This window comes from Alligator sinensis, unplaced genomic scaffold (genome assembly GCF_000455745.1).
Source record: "Alligator sinensis unplaced genomic scaffold, ASM45574v1 scaffold730_1, whole genome shotgun sequence".
In the NCBI taxonomy this organism is placed as follows: domain Eukaryota; kingdom Metazoa; phylum Chordata; order Crocodylia; family Alligatoridae; genus Alligator; species Alligator sinensis.
In genome coordinates this window covers 2,026,654-2,038,026 of record NW_005842027.1, presented here as the reverse complement: position 1 = coordinate 2,038,026, position 11,373 = coordinate 2,026,654, and the positions used below count along the sequence as shown (strand labels likewise).

At 40.9% G+C, this 11,373-nt stretch overlaps 1 protein-coding gene across 2 annotated transcripts in view; it reads left to right on the top strand.

Annotated features, from left to right (window-relative positions):
- CPS1 (carbamoyl-phosphate synthase 1) overlaps positions 1–11,373 on the top strand; it is a 144,163-nt gene that overhangs the window by 116,830 nt on the left and 15,960 nt on the right. The window contains exons 29-33 of one of the 2 annotated variants that reach the window (XM_006022276.3): positions 1,891–1,968; positions 2,936–3,043; positions 4,682–4,771; positions 6,518–6,688; positions 9,291–9,365. In XM_006022276.3, the coding sequence (XP_006022338.2) occupies positions 1,891–1,968; positions 2,936–3,043; positions 4,682–4,771; positions 6,518–6,688; positions 9,291–9,365 (522 nt within the window). The remainder of the gene's footprint in view (positions 1–1,890; positions 1,969–2,935; positions 3,044–4,681; positions 4,772–6,517; positions 6,689–9,290; positions 9,366–11,373) is intronic. The other variant, XM_025202494.1, reaches the window with a different exon arrangement.

The window sequence follows — 11,373 nt, the reverse complement described above, 5'->3', positions numbered from 1 at the left end:
AGGGAAAATCTTCTTAGTTTGTACTGTCACCTTTTTGGGATTTATTGTTTATTTGCAGTTCACATTAGGATAACACAAATGATCTTCTGCAGCATTGGGCTCCATTGTGGTAGTGGCTGCTCAGGCACCAAGAATGGAATCTGTGGTTGATTTGTCTTGGGTGTATATATGAGCCTATTACAGTCTTTACTGTATTTATCAGCAGACAAAAAGAGGGAGTGGAGAAGGAGAAATAGGGTACAGTGAGAATAATACATAATTAAAGTTAATACATAGATCTGTTGTGTGTATACTTTCAGTCATAAGATAGATGTACTAGGACTTGTCTACCAAGCGATTATTAGTAGTTATTTTTCCCCATAGACATTATGATAAAATTCAGCAGGGCTTAAAAGGACCTAGGTGCCTAATGGACTTAAGAGCACTGTTTGTGTAACAGGTTGCAAGGGCAAAAGGGTGGAGATGCTTGTGGAAGATGTGGGGCACTCAGTCTAACATTGGCTGAATAGAGCTGGGGAGCCAACTCTGCAGGGCATAAGCATCATAAAGTACATTTTGAAAATCCTTAAGTGTCAGGACCAGAAGTTTGGATTTAACTGAGTGCAGAAGGGCAGGAGACAATGGAATGGCATGGTAAAAACATTAAGTCAGGAAAACAGACTTAGGAGGTTTCTTTTGAATGGCCTTGAGAGAGTAAGCTGTGCATATTGAGGAGGCCTGAGAGATGATGAGGTTTCCCAGTAGTGAAGTCAAGGTAGTGGGTGTCCAGATGATAATTTTAGCTGTGCAGATGGGGAAAAAAGCTGCATCTTGCTAGTGTTATGAAGAATGAAGTGGTATGGATGTATAAACCAAGAGAAAAGTTAGACTCAAAGATGATAGTCATGTTACTGGGCTTGAGTTGTGGAGGAATTGGTGGTGTTAGCTCAGAGGTCCAGGGTCCCAGACAGAGGAGATGGAGGGAGGCAGAAGCATAGGGGTCATAATGGGATGAGTTTATCCCAGAGGAGGCAGGTGAAGGCTAGGAAAAAGAAAAAAAAGAACAATGAGGAAGAGGCAACATGGTGACAGTTACAGTTGCATAATGGCTGGCCACAATTAGAAGTTAAGCAGATTCCACTATGAGGGAGGAGCAGATTCATTGACTGAAGTATGTAACTAATTAAGTGAGCAAACAATCACTGGTGCAAAGTAATGAGCAATGAATTATTCTATAAACCAGTAACCAAGAGTAGGAGAAGTTCTTTCAGGAACAGGAGCCTTGCAGGCACAAGAAGGATTTAGTCAAGCTCCTACTAGTGAAATGCTAGTCCCATTGGATCAGTGGGAGCACTGACATTAATTACCCTGAGCCAAAATTTCATTTTAGGGCCTTTTTCTGTTTCTGACACAATTTTTTTCCCTGTGACTGTGATGGGATTATGAAAAACCAAATCCTGCAAAGTGCTGTGCACCTTTTATGTAGCAATTTTCATACAACAATGCAAGGTTAGTTCCTTCATCTCTTTGGGCAATAGTTTGTTCATATGTAAAATGAAGTATATGTTTTGACTTACAGTTTTTTTGCACCCAAAGATGGTTCTAATGATTAAAAATGGACTGGTCCTATGGTACCTCCCATCAGGAGGCATTACTTTATGGCTAGGGCAGCTAGGACCTGGAACCAACTTCCAAGGGAAGTGGTGCTTGGTCCTACTTTGGGGGTCTTTAAGAGGAGGCTGGATAGACACCTGACTGGGGTCATATGACCCCAAAATCCATTCCTGCCCAAGGCAGGGGGTCAGACTTGATGATCTATTTAGGTCCCTTCCAACCCTAGCTACTATGATACTATGATACCAAAAATGCTTTTTCATAAATGGTCTCTTTTATGTTTTATTGTTATGATAGAAATACCCAGTTGTACTGACTAAATTCATTGAGGGAGCCCGAGAGGTGGAAATGGATGCAGTTGCCAATGCTGGAAGAGTAAGATCCTTTTTTTATTCCTTCTATGCAGTTTCTTTATTTTTTCCCTGAAGTCTGCAAAATATGAGTCATGGTGACTTGATTAATGTGTTGCTCTAAGCCATGGTTTTTATGGTGGTTAGATATGGTTCTTAGTTGTATTAAGTGGAGATAAACTAAAAACAAAACTAATTTTTCATGGATATCAATTCTCCAGAAATTTTCCCACTGATCTGCCCCTCAAAGATTGCCCCAGTTGGTATTCCATTTTAAGGTTTGCCTTTCATCATTTCTTTTTGCCATTAGTCCCTGAGATGGTGAAAGAATGTGTCTGGATAAGCCCAGCACTAGTTGGCCCATATTTTTCAATTTGAAGCCTTTGCTGTTCTCTGAGTTATCCTCTAGCATTTCCATCAATGTTTTATTCTAAATATTCAAAGTGTTGAGGCTGTCACAAGGCCTGGTACAATGTCCCCTGAATCAGTGAGAGATCTCCTCTTGGACTTTGAATTGGAACCTGAAACAGGAACATGGGATTAATTACAATAGACTAGATGAGCAAGTCTAGCAATAATCCATGCAGCATGATACTTCAGAGGGAAGTGAAATATCCACAACATCTATCTGTTTGTATACATGGTGAAAAAGAAATGGGAACTGCTTGCTGACTACACAGCCAACTAACACATATCCAGAAGCATGATAGCTGTTTTTTTTAAATGTAATGGCATTTTGCAGAGAGAGAGGGAATTTAACTGGGGTGACTATTATAGTTAGACATAAAAAAGGGCCAGTGAATGATGCTGTGGGTACTAATAACTACTGCATTTGAAGTTCCTAGGGAATTCTATTTTTATTGTATTTCTCCATCTCTTTTATTGTTTCTTGTGGACTCATGCAGGGAGTCTTCATAGTGTACGTGGAAGAGAAGGTACAGCTAGCCATACTGATAGAATGACTAATACATCTCTTTCTCTTTTTTATGCAGGTCATCTCGCATGCCATCTCTGAGCATGTGGAAGATGCAGGAGTTCACTCTGGAGATGCTACTCTGATCTTACCGACACAAACTATCAGTCAAGGAGCATTGGAAAAGGTCAGTTTCCCTAAATCCTAGCAAACCAAAGAAGAAAATAAAGTCCCAGAATCATCTTTTACTTGTCTTGCTTTCCTTAGTAGATGCATTCAGGAAAAGTTAAGTGACCAGTAGTGGCCAATGAGTAGACCAAAACATGACATCTCTATTCAGAACAAGAATATAAATGCAACTTGGCCAATCACTTTTATCTACTTTCCAGGTTAAGTTAGTAAGGCAGATGTATCTTTAAAAAACATCCTAAATGGGATGTCTTTGAATCAAAGTAATTCTGCACTGTAAAGAGGTCTGTTTGGAAGCTATGAAGAGCTCAAATGAGAGGGTTAGTACTAGGGCTGTGCGAAACACCATCGTTTCATTTTGATGTCCATTTCACCGTTTCGAAGGGACAGTGATTTGTTTCGTCATTTCGTTTTGTTTTGAAGCACTGTCCTGTTTCATTTCGTTGAAACTGTTTCTCTGTTCCAACGAGTTTTGATGTTCTGCCCATAGGCTATAATGGGGAATCATGAAAATTCCTAAAATGTTGTCATTTCTTGCCTGAGTTGGATGAAAATTTCAGGGATGGTAGCCCCTTCTGAGGGCATGAAGCCTCAAGCTTCAAGGAGATCGGTGCAGAATTTTCTGGGAAACCACACCTCAAACTGTTCAAAGCAAAAGTCCTGATGCTTGCTGGCGGTGGCAGCCTCCTTTCATCTGGTGCACAGATCCAGGGGCCTGCATCCCTGGGAGGGCTGCGGGGCTGTGCCAGACTCCTTCTAGGAGTGTGAGCCCCCAGATCTGCACGCCGAATGAGAAGAGGCTAAGGCTGCTTCTCCTACCTGAGATGAGTACTGGGCATGGGCTGCACCCAGCACTGGACAAAATTGCTGCTGCCGCCTGTCCTAGGCAGCAGTGGCAGCATCCTCTCATCCAGTGTGTAGATCCAGGGGCTCGCCCCTCTGGGAGGAGTCCGGCACAGCCCCACATTGCCCCCACAGGCCAGGATTAGGCCCCAGGGCCCTGCACTGCCTTTGCCCAGCCCTGTATGCTGGGATCAGACCCTGAGCTGCCTTGCACCCCTGATCTGGCACACAAGGCCACAGCCTGCAGAACTCCCCACAGACCCCTAGGGAACTCCCTGGATTGAATTACACAATGCTGGGGGCTGGATTTGGCCCATGGCCTGTGGGTCGAGCACCCTTGGTTTTAGAAGATGTTAGGTTTGGTTTCCTTACTCGGTTTGCTCCACAGTACTTCTGGTACAAGTATCATTGATCTGTGATGCCATCAGTATACTGCTAAATGACTTTTGGGAAAACTGCAGGACAAGCAGTTTCTTTCAAACTTTAAAATGCTAGCTTAGCATTTTCTGTTGGCTAGAAATACCAACACACCCACTCAGTATATAATTTTTTATGAATTGCCAGAAACATGTATGAGAGACTGTATTTTCATTCCTGTCATCTTGAGTGAAGCATCTGGCTCTGGATTTATCCAGCAGAATGAACCCACAAGGTTCTCAGAAGCTGCTACCAGTTGTGAAAATAAGTGGGGAGAGAAACTGTCTGAGTAGGAACATAACTCAGAATTCTTCAGAAAGCCACACTGGAATTGATTGGTGCATAATAAATAACACATACTCCCAATTTTTTGTAGGTAAAAGCTGCTACCAAAAAGATTGCAAATGCCTTTGCCATCTCTGGCCCATTCAACATTCAGTTCCTGGTCAGAGGAAACAATGTCTTGGTAAGAGGTCCCATACCATTTAGGAAGAGAATATTCAAATTATTCTATCTTAAGCCTGTGTCCTACCAGTGACCTCTTTCTCTGTGTTTGCATCGTGCGTGGGAATGGAAATGTTGTAGTCATTTCTTGTAATGCATGGGTTTGTGTTATACACATGATTCTTGCCTGGTTTGGTGACACATGGTGCTCTGTGCCATTCAAAAGTCAGTCTTTGCTTTGCATAGCACTCTGCAATTGTGTAGGAGAAAAGAGCTGCCTGCTCAATACAGAAACTTGATGGTGAAGCAAGCCATGTAAAGCTGCTGTCAGTCAATAAATATGTTTGGTTCTGTGCTTACATCCTGCTCAAAAGAGTCAGTTTCAAATGTGAATCATTGGAACATGGCCTGTGTCTTGTTTTTTCGACTATACACTAAAATCTCTAATGTTTCACTAGTCCATTGTGGTCATCAGGCTCAACACTTGGAAGAAAAATGAAGGAAATGGAGATTTTGCATGCATGGAGGATAGTTCAGTGAACAGTGGTCAGGGGAGAACTGTTAGTAGAAGGGCATGTGGGAGTTTTGGCATGGAAGATTTTGCCAGACCAAGGTGGGGCTGGTCTGTACAAGGTATCATTTGACTATTAACTGGAAATAATTTATCCTGCATGTTTGACCCTTGTCTCAATTTGTAAACAGATTTTTGATAGTCAGAAGTGTTTAACTGATTAGAGGAAACACAGGTGTGTGCAAAAGATCCCTCCAGTCCTGCTTCTCCTTTGTTTTGTTTCCTCTTGTTTCCTGATCCCCCTCTTTTTTTTCCCTACCATTACTTCTACATTTTTCACCAGTTCCTTCTTACTCTCTTCCACAGACACCAATCCTTCCTTTAGTCATAAACTATGTAGTGAAATTATAAAATGGACTTTACAGATCTTTGTTTCTAGCTTTGATCTCTAAGTGAATTCCCACTAACCTAAAAGTCTTCCACAGTTGCTCATCTGATCAAATATTTACTCATAAATGAATGTAAGAGGCAAGGATTTCTTAAGGTGATGTCTTGGACAAACAATGTAGTTGGGGAAAAGTTGGATGAGCTTTCAACTATGAGACCTGGTGACGAATGTCTTGCATTCAAAGCCTTGACTAACTGTATCCGAATTACATAGTTGGTTTAATAAAAAATATCAGAAATCCTTGAACCCCTAAGAAATCCTTGCATCTTGCATAATTTCTGGATACAGCATCACTCTTACTCATAAATAAAGATGTATGTGAGACCGCTATTAGGGTTTGTTCTTACCAAATAGGAAAATGTTTTCACAACTCTCCCTTCTTTGGTTTGTACACCAATGTTTATACTTCTCTGGTTTATACTTCAAGCCAAAGTGTTCAGGACACAAGCTGAAACTTCAAAAGTGAATACTAATTTTGATGTATCCTACCTTTTTAAGGTATTCAATCTGACACAACCTAAGGGGGCCTTGACTTCCAGAAGCTACAGAACCCCTAACTACTGAAAATCAGCCCCTGTTGAGGTGTCTCAAATTGGCCACTCCATGTTATTCACCACTTTAAAATTATGGCCACAACATCCATACCTTTCCATGCTGGTTACTTGGAAATATTTCTTCTAGGGATGGACAGTGCTATTCAGTAGAACTCCATGGGCATTTACACTTGGGAACTGAGGTTAGAAGGAAGGGCCTTATCTCTTTGCCTAACAGATCTGTGGCATCGAAGTTTCTACTCTTCATCTGTGCAGGTAATAGAGTGCAACCTGCGGGCCTCACGCTCCTTCCCCTTTGTGTCAAAGACTCTTGGTGTGGACTTCATTGATGTGGCCACAAAAGTGATGACTGGAAAAAAGGTTGACATGTCGTCCCTTCCAACATTGGAACATCCCATTATTCCTTCTGAGTATGTTGGTATTAAGGTATGGTTTTAAAAAGATGAATGTGGGAAAGAAAGCAGTAGAACAACTGCACTGGTACCTGTTAGTAGTTTTGTTATCCACCCCTTAATTATCTCTTTAATTAATAAAGGTAACCCTCTCATCAGGGGGATGGGCTGGGTAATGTGGTTGATCTTTCTTTTTCATCTCGTTACAATAGAGGTTGTGAGTGATACGCAATATGAAAAGAATCAAACAAATATTTATCCACTAATCAGAAATAACTGTAGTTTCTTAGACATTTGCTATGTTTGATTGTCATGAGCTATGTTGCCCAAAAAAGAAATCCCTTTTGAAAAACTGAATGGAAGCACAGATAGTTTGGTGTATGTATAAGGAGAATTGTCTAAACAGAATATTTTTCAAATTTTAAAATTTCTAAAGCAGTTAGCAGGACTTTAGATGTAACAACAGTATGCCATGTGCTCACTGAGGTATTATAGGGATGAGGAGTAATCCCCTTCTCTTAACATAATATTCCAAACAATCTGTACTATCTTACTAAAATATAATAGACTGATGGCCAAACCCTACATATTTATGTATTTACCAAATTGCCGTACCATTAAGAATCATTAGAGTTTGCTTGCATCAGAGGTCAAATTTCCTGACATAATGATACCCGGAGTTTTTTGATTGGTGTTTTTATATATGAGCGTTCAAATTTATCCTATGGATCTTGACGAGTTGTTATCTAAATGTCAGAGTTCCATCTTTTCCAGGAATATTAACTTCAAGGTGAAAATCCAGCTTTGTTCCTGAAGATTTCACTACAAACTGCTTGCATTGCTGCGTGTGTTTATTTGTCAAAATAAAAGACCTGATAACACCTTTGAAAATGTTGAACTTTAAAAAATATTCCATTTAGATGCAATTCTCCTTATTCATACATTGTCTTTTCTGTACTTTTTCATTGCTCAGAACATTTGCATGAAAATTGGATTTTGTTTCTCAAATGGTACTTAAGTGCTCTGAAGAGACTGCAAAAATGGCACCTTCTTTCTCAGCAGATCTGCTCCCTTGTGAATATAGTTATATCTTCCCAAATGTACTGACTAAACTGTGCTTTTGTTGTCTCATTGTGGAGCTATGAGAAAATGACCAGGATTCAGAGTTGGATAAAACATCACCTAAAAAAGTTGCAACCAAGTTCTGATTTCAGGGCCAAATTTTTTCAGGGTCATTTCTTTGCATCTCTGTGGAAGGCAGACCTTGAGAACCAGGGGCTGCACAGATACCACTGACAGAAAAATGAAGTATCACTAACCTTAAGGATAGGGAGCAATGGTGTGATATTAAAACCCCAACTTAGTTTTCAGATCTTAGGTTGAAATTGCAGGGCTTGTACTTGAAAGGAAACTTCTCCATAATTTGTAAACAAAGCACGGCTGATCTGGAAGCCACCAAAATGCATGGATGGACCTTCCAGATACCGTTTTTACATTCAGGTCTCAGTGTAAAGGCCTCCCCTTACAATTTAGTTGTTGCTGCTACTTATTGTCCAGTCTGCAATTGGAATACTGTCTATGATAGTACCATCAGTTCCCATAGAGATTTTCATAGATGTTTCAGGTACAGAACATGCCTTTTGGTTAAGAGCAGATTATTCCCTAAATAAAAAGCATGATGTTGCAATTAAATGGCATCAGTAGTTCTAAAAATGAGGGAAAGGGAACCTCTACAACAAACGTGCAATCTGTGAGCAGAACATTTAGTAAAATGATCCAAATTTTCCATGTGTTGTCATCAGGTCTTTGCTAGGATGGCTTTTTCCAAATCCAATTGCACCAGGTAACTCAGAGACTTGCCAAAGGCATCATGTTGAGAGTTTAAATGTACAGGACTGGTAATGGATATTGTAGCATTTAGATTTACAGAAGTTCAGATATTGAAACCTTTTAATGGGAAGGAATTCCAGTATGGTTCCCAAAGTGTGATATTTTGGATTACTCCCTATGTTGCACAGTCCCTGGGCAGGCACGTGTTCTCCAAAGGATTCAAGGAACAGGACAGTAGGGGCAATGCAACAAGTGGGCCGCTGCAGAGCTAAGGAGCCCACAAGCCTGAGGAGCTCCTGCCTTTCCTGCAGCCTGCCAGGGCTCTGCAGAGAAGCCTGAAGGTGGGAATATGGGTTGGCAACCTGACAGGCAACTCATCTGGTTTCTGTTGAAAGTTTGTTCCAAATGAACATATTCCCAAGGATGTTTTGATTTCAGTGAATTGGCATTTTCTCATATAAATAATCCAGCTAGTTTTATTTGTTTTTTTCCCAAACGGAAGCAGTTTTGTCTCTCCCTCAGGAATCAAACTAAATTGCCTCTTAAAAATAATAGTGTACTACAGCATATTAGAAAGCTTGCCTCAGGTTACGCATAAGAGAATTTTACTGGTGAAATATATGACCATTTCCCCATTTCCTCAGCATATACCAAGACTACCTGGGAGTCATTTGCCTAGTACTCTGGTGATCATTAACCCAGAGCAATGTTTCTCTTAGATGGATGTATCACATAATGTCACAATCCGTGTAACTGGATTTGCCGATAGTTTGTCAGTTTCCTTCTTTTTCTTTTCCCTTTGACAGGCTCCGATGTTCTCTTGGCCCCGATTGAGAGATGCTGACCCTATTCTCCGATGTGAGATGGCTTCCACGGGCGAGGTATTTCTTACAGTTTTTACTGACTGTTCTTTAAAGGATAATTAACACTATCTTTATCCTGCATTTATCCTGATGTGAGCTATCTGACATTCAGATATCAACCCAGATCTTGAAAAATTGCGAGATTGCGGTGTTTCTCTTCTGCACACACAGATACTGTGCCCTCCCCCCTCCCCCCCATGCAGTAAAACACTAAAACATTGCCCTGAAGAACGCAGTTTATTTGCCCGCTGGATGTCCCTGTTGACCTGTATCTCAACTCCATCAATTGGCAGTGGTTTATGTGAAAGTATGATGTGTTTCTTGAAGAGCTGTCAGGATCTGGAAAGTTCTCAAGGTGTCAGTCCATTTTATGAATCACCTCGTACTTGACCGACAAGTGCATACAGCTTTCAGCTTTCAAATTTCCATCATGTCACGTCAGAAAGGCAATATCAGACTTCAGGTCATGAGTGTTTGGTCTTGGGCTGTACAAGTTACTTAATGGCAACAAATCTTTGTTGGTGATATTTTTATTGTTGCCTGGTAACCAGAAAGACAAGTGCACAAGAACAAAAAGCGAGAAAGAAAAAGTGTGAATAATGTTTAAGAATTGAAACTCTAGGTTGGTGTGTTGGGCTTGGCTAGCTTTTCCTGTCTTCATAAGGACATGCTGTGACTTCACGATGGGTTTCGGTAGCACATTCCAGTGTATATACACTGGCACCGGCTGCAATGGGCACAATGCCATAAACTATCAGTATATACAGATGCATGGGCCGGATTTTCTGTTATAATAAGACCCCTTTGCACTCTCTGGAAATGGAAAAAGACCTTCAAATAGGCATAAATTCTATTTGTAATCAACTGGGCACCAATTGTAAAGGAGCTTTAGGTGTCTTTTTTCTACAGTCCCTATCCCATCTATAGCTTTTGCAGATATAGCCTCACTAGTTTTAAACTACCTAGCCTGGGCAGTACCTGGAATGTGGACATAGCACCACAGAGCTCAGAACAGGCTGCAAAACTTGCCTGTAAATCCTCAGGTGGTTGGCCTGTGCTGATCTAGAAGCTAGCAGAGTTACAATGCTGGGTGTACCTGAGCTAGCCGGTTTAAAGCTGCCTTGAGTTTGTTTACATGTTGCTTAGTCAGCAGTCTAGACATAGCCTTCTTAGTACACGTGTGACTAGCTCAGATGTGTGCCTGCAAAGCCTCATGCTTCTGCATCTCTATAGGATTGTTTTATTCTGAACTTAATTTTATACAGCATATGTGCTTTCAGTGTAGTCAATGGGCAGGAAAAAAAAGCTAAGTGTCCTCCTTACTTTCAGAAGGGAATTGCTTTCACAAAAGAGGAATGGAGATTTAGCCAAGGGGCGAGAATTACTTTACTGAGCGTTAGATGGAGGTAGAGAATATTTTAGTCGTAAGGGAAAGATTATTAAGTTTTATGAGTTGGAGAGATCCATGTTCACAAATGCCATAAAACACAAGAGTTATGAGGGTCTATCTTGCAAGTGAAGTAAGGATAATAAGTCTCTACTAGTAAAGTGCCAATTATTCTACAAAGATGTTATTAACGTGCACATGACTTTTGTGTTGCACTTGAATTTGTTGTGTGAATTGAGTGAAGGCGCAGGTTGCATTTTGTCTAAGGTAGGAGTTATTCATCACTAGCACACTCATCTGTACTGACACTCATAGATTTTTGTGATTAGTTCTGGAATTTGCCATCTACACACCTCACTAATGAACACTTAAGTGATCTGCCATACAAACCTGTTCCAAGGCTGAGAGATGGAGCTACAGTGAAGTTTATAGAATTGTGTAAGTTTATAAACCATGCACATCTGAATTTGGAGCCAGAAGCTGCAGTCCAGGCCTCTTATGTTTCTGTGTAAAGTTTGAGAACCATTAACTTAAAACAGGTCTGTGCAGCTTCTGAGTGGCTGTGGGCTGCCGCCCCCCTGGTCACACACCTCATGGGCCGCATGGTCCTGGAGCTACATGCCGTGGGGTCTCGCACCA